General features: G+C 44.9%; 1 protein-coding gene across 6 annotated transcripts in view; it reads right to left on the reverse strand.

The window, feature by feature from the left end:
* Positions 1-12,472, reverse strand: part of Ate1 (arginyltransferase 1) — a 126,912-nt gene extending 114,440 nt beyond the window's left edge. For 3 of the 6 annotated variants that reach the window (XM_051145416.1, XM_051145417.1, XM_051145421.1), the window contains exons 1-5: positions 11,822-11,987; positions 7,944-8,007; positions 5,065-5,127; positions 3,344-3,447; positions 1,027-1,263 (exon numbers count right to left, since the gene is read on the reverse strand). In XM_051145416.1, the coding sequence (XP_051001373.1) occupies positions 1,027-1,263; positions 3,344-3,447; positions 5,065-5,127; positions 7,944-8,007; positions 11,822-11,927 (574 nt within the window). In that variant the 5' untranslated portion in view covers positions 11,928-11,987. Of the gene's footprint in view, positions 1-1,026; positions 1,264-3,343; positions 3,448-5,064; positions 5,128-7,943; positions 8,008-11,821; positions 11,988-12,333 lie in introns of those variants that run through there. The other 3 variants (XM_051145422.1, XM_051145420.1, XM_051145418.1) reach the window with 3 other exon arrangements.
* Between the last annotated feature and the right edge of the window lie 3,140 nt (positions 12,473-15,612).

Raw genomic sequence — 15,612 nt, forward strand, 5'->3', positions numbered from 1 at the left:
TAAATAGATGAGAGTTTCTTCATGGGACATCCCAACCAGGAAATATGCAATAAACTGTTAAAAATATCAATTACTAAATTCATTTAGGTACCACACACTCTATTTTCACTAAGGAACCCAGACATTGTGCATTTCCTGACAGAACATGCAAGCACCCCTAAAGTACCCTTATCTGTTCTCAAATAAATAATTAACTAATCTGATTAAGATTCCCCCCCCCCCAAACCAGGTGTGCTAGAACAGACCTTTAATCCCAGCGTTCGGTTGGCAAAAGCAGGCTGGTCTCTGATTCAAGGCCAGCCTATCTACAGAGTGAGTCCAGGACAGCCAGAGCTATAGAGAGAGACTCTGTCTTGAAAGTCCAAGTTTAGCCAGGCAGTGGTGGCGCACGCCTTTAACCACAGCACTCAGGAGGCAGAGGCAGGTGGATCGCTGTGACTTCAAGGCCAGCCTGCTCTACAAAGTGAGCCCAGGACAGCCAAGGCTACACAGAGAAACCCTGTCTCGAAAAGCATAAACAAGAAAAAGAAAAAGAAAACCCAAATTTAAGCTGGATGTGGTGACACACACCTTTAATCCTAGCATGGGGGAGGTCACTATGAGTTCAAGGGCAGCATGGCCTACAAAGGGAGTCCAAAACAGCCATGGCTACAGAGAAACCCTGTCTCAAAACACACACACCCCCAAAAAAGAGAGAGAACCCAAATTTAAGCTGGGGAGGCAAATCCCTGTGAGTTCGAGGCCAGGAAAACCAAAAAGGAACTAGGTGAAGTGTGATGATGCACGCCTTTAATGCCAGCACTCGAGACACAGACAGATTACTGTGAGTTTGAAACCAGCCTGGTATACTCTGTCTCGAAAAACCAGAAATAAAAATAAAAAGGAAAACCAAAAGGAAAAAAAAGACCCAAATTTTTAAAAAGAAAAGATTCTTACTGCCACCCCATCTCACCCCCAAAGAAAACAACACAAGAAAATCAACCCAAGTCTCTAGGCATAACTGATGCAAAACACACGCTACACTACCTGGCTGAGGACCAACGTGAACTTTGATGGAACGCGATGGTTCACCAGAGCCCAGCTTCTCCTCTATGGCTTCTGGATGAATTAACTCTTGAGCTCCTTCTTTCTTCTTCTCTTCACTCTCCATGCTTACTTTGAGGTCACTACTGAGTGCTTTAAGATCACATTTTATATCCAACTTGTTCATTAATGCAAAATCACCAGCAACAGCATCCTCCATCGTAGAATCCATAGGCTCATCTACAAACAAGGAAAGAAAAGAAAGAAAGCTCATCGTAAGGTTTGACACATTATTCGATATATTTAAGATTATATAATTGAAAAAAAATTATATAACTGTAAGTAACATTGTTACTGCAGTGTATCTGCCAGATCCATCTCCTGCCTTCCAAAGCAAGGGAGCTACTCCACCTGAGACATGGCTCTCTAGCAGAATGGACCAGTTATTGTGCCAGCTGTGGACAAGCTCCCAGTGATGGGCTATACCCAACTGTTAGAGCTAATTTTGTGTCACTGAAATAAAATTTTGATTTAAGACTTCACCCCGAACCAGGCGTGGTGGCGCACGCCTTTAATCCCAGCACTTGGGAGGCAGAGGCAGGCGGATCGCTGTGAGTTCGAGGCCAGCCTGGTCTACAAGGTGAGTCCAGGACAGCCAAGGCTACACAGAGAAACCCTGTCTTGAAAAACCAAAAAAAAAAAAAAAAAAAAAAAAGACTTCACCCCTTCCCCCTTGGCCTCCGATGAAATCATTTTTAGACACATTTGAGAAGCCCATAACAAGTTAAACAAAGAGCCAAATGTACAGACCACATAAAAACAGACAATCATCAATTTATGTATAGACTGTGATTTCTGGACACCAAAAGAAATTCAAAACGTATTTAATTCTTATAATTATGTACATATAATACTCCATGAGAGCTGCACCAAAACTATTTCCACGGCTCTAATTAGCACTTGACCTCTAAAGCCAAGCCTGACCTCTTTGATGACCACAGCTCAGCCAGGCCTGCTCCAAGTTATCTATTCAGGACAGTGCATGGAGCCAAAGACCTTACCTGCTGGCCTGGCCAGTGTCTCTCCAGTGCCTAAGACAGTGACCGCAACACCCACGGCATACAGAACCTACTTGTGGAATGAATGAGTGAGCTAAAACTCATCCTGGGAGTACCCAGGACTAAGTGCTTCCTATGGCAGCAGTGAGAAAGACACTCCCAAATCTTACACTTCCCACATCAGGTACCACTTACAGGAGAACTTAAACGTTTGAAAGTTAAAAGACTAAAAGAAAATAGAGAAAGGAAAATAAATTAAATGGTACTAATAATCTTTTAGGTATAGGGAAGACACTGATAATTTAAAATTGATCAGATAACCAAGAATTTCGTAAAATACTATTTAGTAAACAAAACATGTTTTAATTATGCATGGTCTTCACGTGGAGGACAGAGGACAACTTTCAGGAGCTGCTCACTGCCTTCTCCCTAGTTGTAAATGAGGGTCTCATTTTTTTTTTTTTCCTGCTGCTGTGCTGTGTGCCCCAGGCCTGTGTCCTGGACTGTAAGCTTGGGGCAATTCTTTCATCTCAGGCTCCCATCCCCACTAGGAATGCTGGGATACAGAGGCACAACCTACCTCTGGTTTTTTACCTGGACCCAAACATCCAACTCAGGTAGTCAGGCTACACAACTAGTGCTCTTACCCCCTGCGTCATCTCTCCCTGGCCCCATGTGCTCTTCACTCGGTAAAGTTACTGTTCAACCTTGTATATACTCATTCGAGCATTTGCTCCTCTGCATACATGACAAGGACATCATTAGAATCAAGTCACATGGGTTGTCAAAGCATTTGAATAAAAAAAAAAAATCTCGATTGGAAAAAAAATCATAACTTAATAATGACCTTCGGTTTTCTTTCCAAGACAGACTCTCCCAGTATGTATTTCTTACATCCTTATTTGCAGAGTCTAGTGAGATAAACAGCAGTGTCACTATGTCAGTGACCTTAGGACACTAGTATACAGTAATATCACAGTACCCTCCTTCCCCTACCTGACAGGAGTCAGACATATGAAAGTGGGAGCCTTTGAAAGATACATTAATGGCGGGCTGTGGTGGCGCACGCCTTTAACCCAGGCACTCGGGAGGCAGAGGCAGGTAGATCTCTGTGAGTTTGAGGCCAGCTTGGTCTACAAAGAATATTCCAGGATAGCCAAGGTTACACAGAGAAACCCTATCTCAAAACACTAAAAAAAGAAAAGAAAAAGAAAGATACATTAATTTACAGTAAATAGTTTCCAGATCAGATCTCATCTTACCCTCACAATTGCCTTTTGAAATCTCTCCTTTAGCCAGAAATTTCAGCATTTTTTTCAAAACTTTCTTGTGAGACTTCGATGGCTGAAAGTGTAAAGAACGACACCTATAAAAGCAAACAAATATTTTAAGAGTGAACTAAAGCTTTTAAAGAAAGAAATTATGAAAGATATCAGAAGATATAAACATCTCCCATGTTCATGGACCGGTAAGATGAAACCAACCAATGACTGGCCCAACTTGCGACCCCATGCGAGAGAGCCTGTCTCTGACACTTTTAATGATATGCTTGCAGACAGGAGCCTTGCATAACTGTCTTCTGAGAGGCTTCAACCAGCAGCTGATGGATGCAGAGACCCACAGTCAAACAATAGGCTGAGCTCAGGAGAGTCTTTGGAAGAGTAGGAGTAAAGACTGACAGAGCTGGAGGGGTCAAGGACAGCACAAGAAGACTTACAAAGTCAACTAAACTGGGACCATAGTGGGAGGGGTGGGAGGCTCACAGAGACTGAACCACCAACCAAAAACCATGCATGGGCTGGACCTAGGTCCCTTACACATATGTAGCAGATGTGCAGCTTGGTTTTCATGTGGGTCCCCTAACGACTAGAGTGGGGGCTGTCTCTGATTCTGCTGCCTGCCTTTGAATTCCCATAGCTGGTCTGCTTTGTCTGGCCTGAGTGGGAAAGGATACATGCACTTAGTCCTGCTGTGACTTTGATGTACCAGGGTGAGTTGGTCTCCTTCTCTACAGAGAAGGAGATGGAGGAGTGTGAGGGTGAGATTGTGGGTGGGTGGGGGGAGGGGGGCCGGGGGGGAGGTGGAGGTGGCGGCCACAGGATACTATCAGGCTAAAAAGTGAATGAATAAATAAATCTTTAAAAAAAAAAAACAAGGAAAAAGAATGCCACCAGGCATGGTATAGCACATGTCTTTAATCCCAGCACTCAGAAGGTAGAGGCAGGCAACCCTCTGCGTTCAGGGCCAGCCTGTTCTACAAAGTGAGTTGCAGGATAGATATGACTGTTGCACAAAAGCAAACAAACAAACCCTGTCTCAAAAAACAAAAACACGCCCATATAAATACTGTATGTTTTGTTTTATACATGGATGATGGATGTTCCTTTTAAGCCTTCAATAGGCACGCTACAACCCATATAACCATAGAGGTTAGGTATCCAGAAAGGGACTAGGGAGAAAAGAAGGGGCTCTCCCAAGAGAAATAGAATATACATTATGGAGGACAGTGGGGAAACTGAATAGGAGGACTAACTGGGGAGGGGAATGGATAAGAAGGGTAAGAGGGGAATGTGAGGGGTCACAGGAAAACCTACTACTCTGGTAGCTTCCGAAAATATAAACATATATGAAAGACACATAATATAAATAGAGTCACCAAATAGTGGAGACAAAGACCCCCAACCAGACATCTTTTGCCACCAAATGAAACCATCCAGTGACAGTGAGTGCGTTGCATCCAGTGGAGTCACTGAGCAAAGGCTTCCAGAAGGCCCAGCTGTTGGGCATTTTTTCATACCATCTTTGTACTAGGACTAATTAAACAACACTAGAATCTACTTCAATGTGTGGCTATCAAACCAATCTGCCTAAAGGGCAACTCATTTACTTTCCTTTTCCTTTGTCTAACTAAAGTAAAAACAGCATTTTAAAGGCCTAAGATTCTGCTATAAATGTACAGAATGTTTTCGTTGTAGATCCTTACCTTATTGTATACTGGGGACAGCATGTTTGATTCATGATAGGCTTGTACACATACTTCCCGCTTCTAAAATTATAAAAATATCTTGTTAAATTCTTATATACTTTTCACATGTATCAAAATAGATTAGGAAAAAAAAAAAAGTACAAATCTATTCAATAGCGTGAACAAAAACCTTTTCTTTCCTAGACCTCATGAGGCGCAGTACAAGGTCAGTGCTCTCAGTTACACCCTCACCAGCACCTGCACCTTCAGTGTCTTCCTCTGATACCATAGCAGCACCACACGGACAGCAGTAAAAGGGCATGTGGAGAGGCTGGAGCATTGGCTATGAACATTACTGCTTTTCCAGAGGACCCAAGTTCAGGCCCCTGCGCCCAAACCCCATTACTTCAGCTCCGGAGGCTCCAACATCTGCCTCTGCAGGTACCTGCATTCACATGCACATGCCACCACACAGACACACCCATACACCGAATATTTAAAATAATAAATATATTTTAAAATTTTAAAAAATGTTCATGGTGCTGTGGGACTGATGGACCACGCTTAGGATGACACATATACCAAGTGCCAGCATCAAGTACCACAAAACCAGCCTCAACTTACAGGCACTGCAGACCTGTTAGTAGTAGAACCAGTCAATCACTTTTCAAGCCAGTCATTTTAGACGATCTCCCTAACTCACCTCTCTATCCTATCAAAAAGATTTCTGCATGCAAAATATATCTAGATTTGTCCTCTCCTCGTGGGCACTCAGATACAAGTCCTTGCTTTCTCTCTGGAACTCTGTATTCCCGCCTCCATGAGTGGCCTCTCAAATACCTCTCTCACATACACGTGGACCTTCTGATCATCACACTGTTCTCATATACACACAATCCCTGGACGGCTCCTTCTTACCTTAAAGATGACCGTCATTATGTTATGCAAAGTCCTTCAACACCTGACCTCCATGTACATTTTGAGACTCACATTTAATGTAACAAACAACTAACATTTTAACTGAGTGCTCAACGCTAGCTTTAGACAACACTGGCATTCAGCACTTAACGCTCACTACCACATTTATATAAGAAACTCTGAGCCGGCTGTGGTGGCGCACGCCTGTAACCAGAGCACTTGGGAGGCAGAGGCAGGCGGATCGCTGTGAGTTCGAGGCCAGCCTGGTCTACAAAGTGAGTCCAGGACGGCCAAGGCTACACAGAGACCTTGTCTCGAGAAAAAAAAAAAAAAACAACAACAACAAAAAAAAAAGAAACTCTACTAAAAGTCACTTTAAAATAACCATCCAGCCAGGCTTGGTGGCACACACCTTTAATCCCAGTGCTCAGGAAGTAGACACAGACCTACACAAAGAGTACTAGACCAGCCGGGGTACATAATACACCTGACTCAAAATATGTATAAACAATTACAGAATGGATGCGTGCATGTGTGCCAGACAATCTTGGGTCAGTGAGACGGCTCCATGGATGAAGGCACTGGCGGAACAGACTGACAGCTTGATCTGATCCCCAGAACCCACATGGTAGAAGACCACCTCCCACAGGCTGTCCTCTTATCCACAAACACATTGTAATACATAAGCCATGCAAACACAAATAGGGAAAGAAAGAAAGAAAGAAAGAAAGAAAGAAAGAAAGAAAGAAAGAAAGAAAGAAAGAAAGAAATTTTTAAAAGACAATCTAGTAACTTGGAAGATGCCTCAGATCCCCAAAACCAGGTAGCCATCTGTAGTGCTGGCTTACAGGAGGCAGAGATAGGGACTCCCTAGCACAAACTGGCTAGCCCAACTAGCCAAAATGGCACTAACTTTGGGTAGAGTGGGGGAGCCTGCTACAATATATAAGGTGATGAGCAATCAAGGGAGGTTTCTGAAATCAACCTCTACATACATGTACACCCAAACAACACACATAAAAACAAGAAGAAGTGAATCTAGAAAACAATCAAAACTCAGTAAGACGCCAGCAAAAGAGGTCATCAGGAAAAGGTGTTTGCTACCAAGCACCGTGTACAAGTGCGCTCTCTCTCTCGCCCACCCCCATTCAAGCACCGTGTACAAGTGCGTTCTCTCTCTCGCCCACCCCCATTCAAGCACCGTGTACAAGTGCGCTCTCTCTCTCGCCCACCCCCATTCAAGCACCGTGTACAAGTGCGCTCTCTCTCTCGCCCACCCCCATTCAAGCACCGTGTACAAGTGCGTTCTCTCTCTCGCCCACCCCCATTCACACACACATTAGAAAAATATATATTTTGAAAACAATTTTTAAGTGAATGCCAAGTACCATCAAAAAATTACATTAATTTTTGTTTTTTGTTTTTGAGACAGGCTCTCACCATGTACCCCAGGCTGGCCTGGAGCTCACTATGAGGTCTCAAATTCACAGAGATCTACATACCTCGGCTTCCGAGTGCTGGGATTATAGGCATGGGACACCATATTCAGCAAAAATTAGTATTAATTTTATAAGATGATAAACGCATTGTGGATAAGTTAAAAGGAAAAATATTTCTTCTCAGATATATATGTACCAATATGCCTTCTGCAATAGGAACATGTAATCTGCTGTCAAATGCTTTGGAGAGGAGGGAGAGCACAGAGAATTAGTGAAAGACCAGAATAATTCCAATAACTGTCAGAGGTTAGTAAGCCACACACAAGGTTCATTATAATGTATTTTGCTCTATGCATATTTTTTTAACTTTGCTAGTAAATTTCTGAGAACAAATCACTACACAAAAGAATATAGCTCTCTTAAACTTTTTCTGAAACTTCCTTACACAGTAAGAAAATAGTCTGAAGTCAATTCTCATTGTGCAGTTATAAGAAACAATTGAGCAATACAGCAGAAAGCATCTGTGTTGAAGAACTTTACCTTCTCCATCCTCGGTCTATAAGATCCTGATAATCTTGCACTGTCATGGAATGTGCCCACATGCCTGAAAAAGTGAGGACCCTGTTAATTCCAGCATGCATTGCCTTCTTTTTAAAATTCTAAGTGCTCTCTAAAAGAACAAAGGGGCATGAGGCAGAGGCAGGCGGACCACTGTGAGTTGGAGGTCAGGCCAGCCTGGTCTACAAAGCGAGTCCAGGACAGCCAAGGCTAACACAGAGAGACCCTGTCTAAAAAATAAAAAAAAAGTAAAAAAAGTAAAATACCAGGTGTAGTCAAACTCCCAAGGCAGGGACAGATGGATCTCTGTGCATTCTAGGCCAGCCAGGACTACCTAGTTAGAATCTATGAAAAAATAAATTAAAAATAAAAATGGCAAATTTAAACTGAAATTCTATAACATTCACACATTAGAGTGTAATGAAAAGTTTGCATGCACTTTACACTTAACACACACAATATAAACAAAAATAAGATTAACGCTAAAATAGGAGTGGTGATGCAAACCTGTAATCCCAGAATTCAGAAGATAAATGCAGGGAGAAGCATATGGAACAAGAGTTTAAGACAGCCTCATCTATAATAAATTTGAAACCAACCTGAGTAACATAAAACCCTGTGTCAGAAAAAAAAAAAAATTACATCAGGTATAGTGGCACAGGCCTTTGATTCTAGCACTCAAAAGGCAGAAGCAGGAAGATCTCTATGAGTTCAAGGCCAGCCTTGGCTACATAATGAGTCCAGGGCACCCAGGGCTGCAAAAGAGATACCCTGACTCAAAACAGAAACATAAACAAAAACAAAAACAAAATCTAACTAAAGAATCAAACATATCAAAAGTGAGTCCAACTCCATTTAACTAAGGATTAATAAATACTCTCTGGCCGGGCGTGGTGGCGCACGCCTTTAATCCCAGCACTCGGGAGGCAGAGGCAGGCGGATCGCTGTGAGTTCGAGGCCAGCCTGGTCTACAAAGTGAGTCCAGGATGGCCAAGGCTACACAGAGAAACCCTGTCTCGAAAAACCAAAAATAAATAAATAAACAAATAAATGCTCTCTGGCATCAATTAAATTCTCACTGGAATTGGACTTCATCACACAAACTTTTCTCCACTGAGTTAACACACTGGTCTCACCTATTTGAGAGATGTCATCAGTTTGCCTTCAATTACTGTGATAAGCACCATAAAGGGCTTATTTCATCCTACAGCTTACAATCCATCACGAAGGCTAGTCGGGGCAAGAGATGGAAGCAGGACCCTGGAGGCAGGTACATTCTGGAGGCAGGAACTGAAGCAGAGGTCAAGGGGGAATGCTGCTTACTGGCTTGCTCTCCATGGCTTGCTTAAACTGGTTTCTTGGATACCCCAGTACCCTTTGCCCAGAGGTGGCATCGGTCACAGTGAGCCGGGCTCTCCTACATCAGTCACTAAACCAGAAATGCCACAAAAGACTTAACTACAGGCCAACGGGATAGAGTCATTTTCTCGGTTGAGGTTTTCTCTTCCCGGATGACTCTAGCTTGTGTCAAGCTGACAGAAAAATCAACCAGCACGAAGGTATGTTAGTGCTAATAATCAATAGGCATATAATATGTACAGCACAGGCTTGATCATTGAAAATACGACAAAGACCAGGCCAACCTGGTCTACAAAGCAAGTCCGGGACAGCCAAGGCTACACACAGAGAAACCCTGTCTCTCAAAAAAAAAATAAATAAGTAAATAATAAAAATAAAAATAGGACAAGCATATACCAAAACACTCATTCAAAGCAAATAAACTGACAGTAACTCAGATCCCAAGGGAACAAAAATATGATGGCAGGGACTCTGACATTATCAGTAAGTGGAGTAACTATGACACTATGGGGAGGGGGGGAGGGGAAGGGGGAAGGGAAGGGGGAGGGGAGGGGAGGGGGCGGGGATGAGGACCAACAGGTAAAGAGTATACCTGAACTAAAGTTTTAGAAGACAGGGATAATTTTTCCCCCTTCCTTTTGTAAATCTGGGAAATTGTATCAGAGATACAATGGCATGCAGGAGGGGAGAAAATGGTGTCAGTGTCCAAAAAAAGAACGTCAGTAAGCCAGTTCTTCCATGACCTCTGCTTTAGTCCCTGGTCCAAGAGTCCCGCCTCCATTTCCTGCCCTGACTTTCCTTCATGATAGATTGTAAAATGTAAGATGAAATAAACCCTCTCCTCCCCAAACTGCAGCTGATCCTGGTGTTTACCACAGCAATAGAAAGCAAACTGGTGACAACTTTCAAGCGGCAGTTGCTCTCTGATAACCAAAAAGTTACTCTGAGCCTCAAATTAACCCTGTGACTTAAGGCTAGTCAGCCCTACAATAACAGTCATCAGACAGAAGGGTGCCCCGCAGTAAAGATTAAACTGAAACGTTAGACGTTTATAGTTACTTCTGTAGATGAAAAGACTTTTCTTTAGCAAATCTTGAAATACAAAACATTTATTGGCCAGTTTTCTTATGCAATTACTGGGAGGGAGGGGCGATAAAGTCCTCTCTATTAAAGTATTAGTTTCAGTCACAATTATTCTAACACTGGTATACAGATACTACAGTCCGAATATAAAAGTCCTGAAAAACAACAGCACTTCTACCACTCAAAGGCAGCCGCTGTCACTGCTTGTCCCGCTTTCTTGAGCCTTATTCCTCTCAGCTGTCACGTGTGTACCATCTGTGTCCTGTTTATTTTTATTTAACCCTATGCTGTGAGCATTTTTCCACTTCACTGGTCTTCGTTATGAGTACTTTTTTTTTTTTTTTTTTTTTAAGATTTATTTATGTAAGTATACAGCGTCTGCCTGCATGTGTGCCTGCAGGCCAGAAGAGGGCACAAGATCTCATTGTAGACGGTTGAGAGCCACCATGTAGTTGCTGGGACTTGAACTCAGAACCTTTGGAAGACCGATCGATGCTCTTAACCCCTGAGCCATGCCTCCAGCCCCACCCCGAATCGGTACTTCTAATGATTGCGTAACTGTCTACTCAAGACCACAGCTCACCTAGTAACACACTTGCCCCTAATAAACACTTTTAATGAATCCATAAACCAGCACACCATAGAAAACCATTTACAGTCTTTCAAAATGAACAAATGTCTAACCCAAATTTATATTTTCATAGTTACTTTGCTTTCTACCTGCTGGATGATTCTAAATGGTCCATCCTACAGGACATCTACATCAATCATGACAGCAGACAGAAAGTATGATGTTCTGTGTGCCAACAAATCTTCCTTAAGATTCTTTAAGAATGCTAGCAAGCAGTGGTAGCTCAGGCCTTTAGTTCCAGCACTCGGGAGGCCGAAGCAGGCGGATCTCTGAGCTCGAGGCCAGCCTGGTCTACAGAGTGAGTTCCAGGACAGCCAGGGCTACACAGAGAAAGCCCGACTCGGAAAACCAAAAGAAAAAGAAAAGAACCCTCAATCCTGACAAAACACGGTGTGTTGACTTTCTTGTGGTCTTCGAGGTGGGTTGACACAATCACGGGGTATGAACACCTGATTTTAAAAATCAGGCAGATTTTTTTTTTTTTTTTTTAAATCAAAGTATCAAGCTGACCTCGGTTTCCAGTACGTTCTCTCAGGACACATTATATTCAAAGACGACAGTGCGCAGGTGGGCACGCACCCGCACCTCTACCCAGGCAGCAGGAGGCCTCGGCTGTCCAGCATCCAGCTCAGAGGGGCCGGGGATGCAGGGCAGCCATCAGCTGGAAGGCATCTTCCCGTCCGCCGACCAGCAAAAGCAGTTTGCAGCCAGGAGCCAAGGCGGAGCACACCCCCTCAGGCTGCGGCCACACGAGTCCCTCCAGCGCCACCACGCCCGCCTCACTCACCAGTGGAGACACTGCCCGAGCTACTCTTGCAGTAGCCACAGTGGAAGGCGGACTGGCTCTCAAAATATTCTACGAGGCTAGGCGAAGGCGAGCTCCAGGAAGCCATCTCCTCGGGTCCGCCGGCGCTGCGCTACCCGGGACCAACGCAGCAGCCGCCGCCTTCGCCTCCGCCAGCCCACAATGCATCGCGCGCGCCTCGGAAGGCCCCGCGAAGCCGCTGGAGAGCTCGCGGCCCGGAAACACCTGGCACCCTTCCTGCCTGACGCCGCCCGCGCCATATTGACTAAGGGCAGCTTTCCGCTATTTCCGTTCCTCCTGTGTGAGGGGCCACTATCATCTGGGAGGATGAGGCGGGAAGACCGAGATGGGAAGGAGACAGGCTGGGGAGAGACCAATGGGACCACAGGAAGCTACCAGTGACCTACGACCTCTACCCGCGATAGAAACCTGCCAGGATGTAGCGAGAGCCTCGCGGGAGGCTGTCCCGGCCACCCGGATGGCGGGACACTCACCACATGACGCCTTGCCCTCCCTGGACTCGCAGTAGCCGCAGTAGTAGCCGGCCTTCAGGCCCTTGTATTCCACCACCGAGGCCATGGCGGCCGCTGCACGCTTGCGGGCCGGCCACGTGTCTCGGCGCCTGTAGACGACTTCGGCAGAGCGCGGGGGGTCGGGGGTGACGGGGCTACCCCGGCGGGAGGGCAGAGAGCGCGGCGGGTGCGGGGTTCGCGGCTCTCTCCGCCCAGTTCGCTGCTCTCCGCTCGGTCTCTGGACGCCAGCCCGCGTTGCTGGGGTGCGCCTCTGAGCCCTGTGTTCGTGCCCAGAAGCTTCGCTTGCGCAATCTACACTCCCTATCGCTGCCGCGAGTTACCGACCCGTTTTACAGATGGGGAAACTGAGGCTCCGGGTTGTGTGGGATTCACCCAGTCATTTGCTGCAGCTCTCTGGGCCCGCGCCTGACCACCTGTAAAGGGTGAAGTAGAGGGCTTTTTGTCTGTTAATGTTTCTCCTAAACCAGCTGGCTTGACGGTGAGGATCCTAGAATTGAAGCAACTCTCAGCTGGAACTAATGACGAAGTGCCACCTAACTTTTAAAGGATTTTTAAACTCTAAAGGCCAAATATATATATATATATGCTGAATACATTCCATGAGCCTCCAATTTGCAACCAGTTTTTTTTTAGGGGGGGGGTTGTTGTTGTTGTTTTGGTTTTTCGAGACAGGGTTTCTCTGTGTAGCCTTGGCCATCCTGGACTCACTTTGTAGACCAGGCTGGCCTCGAACTCACAGGGATCCGCCTGCCTCTGCCTCCCGAGTGCTGGGATTAAAGGCGTGCGCCACCACGCCCGGCTTGCAACCAGTTTTAAAAACCATGTTTTAGGGAATAAAAGTGTGAGACAGAGTATAAAAGTGAATGCATACTTCTGCCAAGGTAATGTTCCTTAGCCTCTCCTTCTGGGTACACAGGCAATTTAAGTCTGGCACCATAATTTCCATACTAGACAATAAGATTAATTCCTTTTTGCAGTGACTAGAAAATAAAATCATGAAACTAAAATTTCCAGCTGTTAATGGAGCCCAGGATGGCCTAGAACTCTGGACCCACTGCCCCAGGCTCCACAGTGCTGGAATCACAGGTGTGCACCACTGCACCTGACTAAATATATAGGTTTTTTGGGGTTTTTTTTTTTTTTTGTTTGGTTTGGTTTTTCGAGACAGGGTTTCTCTGTAGCCTTGGCCATCCTGGACTCACTTTGTAGACCAGGCTGGCCTCGAACTCACAGCGATCCTCCTGCCTCTGCCTCCTGAGTGCTGGGATTAAAGGCGTGCGCCACCACGCCCGGTTAAATATATAGTTTTTAAAGTATATTTCAATGTTTTGTTTTGTTGGTTGGTTGGGTTTTCAAGACAGGGTTTCTCTGTTAAGCCCTAACTGCCCTAGAATACACTCTGTAGATCAAGCTGGCCTTGAATTCACAGAGATCCACCTGCCTCTGCCTTCCGTGTGCTGGATTAAAGCCCTGCTCTACCATGCCTGGCTGATTTCAGTGTTTTTGACCCTAAGGTTTTCTGTGCTGGAGATGTTTAAGTTTGATGGTTTGTGGCCTGGTGCCTTACACTGCTGAGCATCATTTTTACCTCATACAGTTAAGGACTTAAGATGCCTAAGGGTAAAATTGGAGACACCTTGTTGCAGCTCCGTGCCCATATTTTTATGAAAAGCTTCATGTGTTTTGTTTTTTTTATAGTGGGTTTGACACTTGCCAGGCCATTCCCAAAGAAGCTATGATTTGGGGGAAAAAAGCGAGGACTCAGAAAGAGTGGACTGCCAGGCTCTACACAGAAAGTAGGGAGAGACTTAGTGGTCTTTTCCCCATCCCACACCCCAGACATGGTTTTCACTTCTTTAAAAAAAATTATTTTCAGCACTCGGGAGGCAGAGGCAGGCAGATCACTGCGAGTTCGAGGCCAGCCTGGTCTACAAAGAGAAACCCTGTCTCAAAAAAAAAAAAAAAAATTTTTTTTTTTTTTTTTTACGTGTAGGAATGTTTTTGCTTACCAGTGTGTGCACTAGCTTGTGCCTGGTGCCAAAAGAATCCACAGAAGAGCATGGGAGCCTGGGGTGCTTGTAGATACATCTGCAGACATAGAGATGCTGAGAAGTGATCCCAGCTTCCTGCCATAGCAGCACGTGCTCTTAAATGTGGAGCCATCTCTTCAGCCCTTGGTTTCACTCTTTTTCCTTTCAGATAGCATCTCCCTATGCAGTCCTGGCTGTCCTGGAACTCACTGTGTAGGTCAGACTATCCTCAAACTCAGATCTACCAGCCTTTGCTTCTAAAGTGCTTCAGTCAAAGGTGCACACCACCATGCCCAGTGCTAATTTCACTTTTCTTGACTTCAGTTACCCATAATCCAAAGTTGTTTAAGTGTATAATATCCTAAAATAAACAACTCAGAACTTTTAAGTTGGGCATTATTCAGAGTCAGGTGATGGAATATGCCTGCTCTGCCTGGCATATAAATCATGGTTCCGGCAGTTCCATGCTGTATCTGTTGTAGGGGCAAAATTGATGCCATATCCTATATGTAATTTATATTCTGCAATTACTGATAGTCTGTAAGGGAACTTGTCCCCTAGGTGCCCTTCTCCCTGCGTTCTGGGAATGACACCTGCCAGCACTCTCCAGAAACTGCACTGGAACAATTAGATACAATTAACGCCCCGTGATCCTTTGAGAGAAAACAGCTTCCCTGGAGATCCAGCCTCCTGGACCCAACCTGCTGGAAGGCCTGCATTCCTGAGACTCGCGGCCCCCACCACCCCACCCCCCCCCCCTTATGGTTTTGTCCTTACTTCCCTGTGCTCCCAACCCCTAATTACAGTTTTTCCGTATAAATCCATTACCCTTGAAACTCCAGTGTCACTCTCCTATCCTGCTGCATCAGGAAGGACTGTGATCCGAAGCCCTGAGCCTGTAATACAGGACCCTGTGTATTTTGCATCAGTATCAAGTCCTGGTGGTCTTTTTTGAGGGTCTCATGATCTGAGTAATCTCAGCATTACAGTTACCACCATCATTAGTAGCCATTTCCGTTATTGGGTTGACAATGTATTGCAATCCCTGTGTTCAAGTAGCCCTTATTTACCAACTAACACCAAAGCTTTGGAATATTGGGCATGCCAAACACAAGCCATGAATTGCTTCTCTTACATGAAAAGGTGAAAATTCTTCACTTAATAAGAAAAAAATCTTTCCTGAGGTTACTAAGATGCAGTGCAATAAGAT

Source organism: Acomys russatus, chromosome 5, assembly GCF_903995435.1.
Source record: "Acomys russatus chromosome 5, mAcoRus1.1, whole genome shotgun sequence".
Classification (NCBI taxonomy): domain Eukaryota; kingdom Metazoa; phylum Chordata; class Mammalia; order Rodentia; family Muridae; genus Acomys; species Acomys russatus.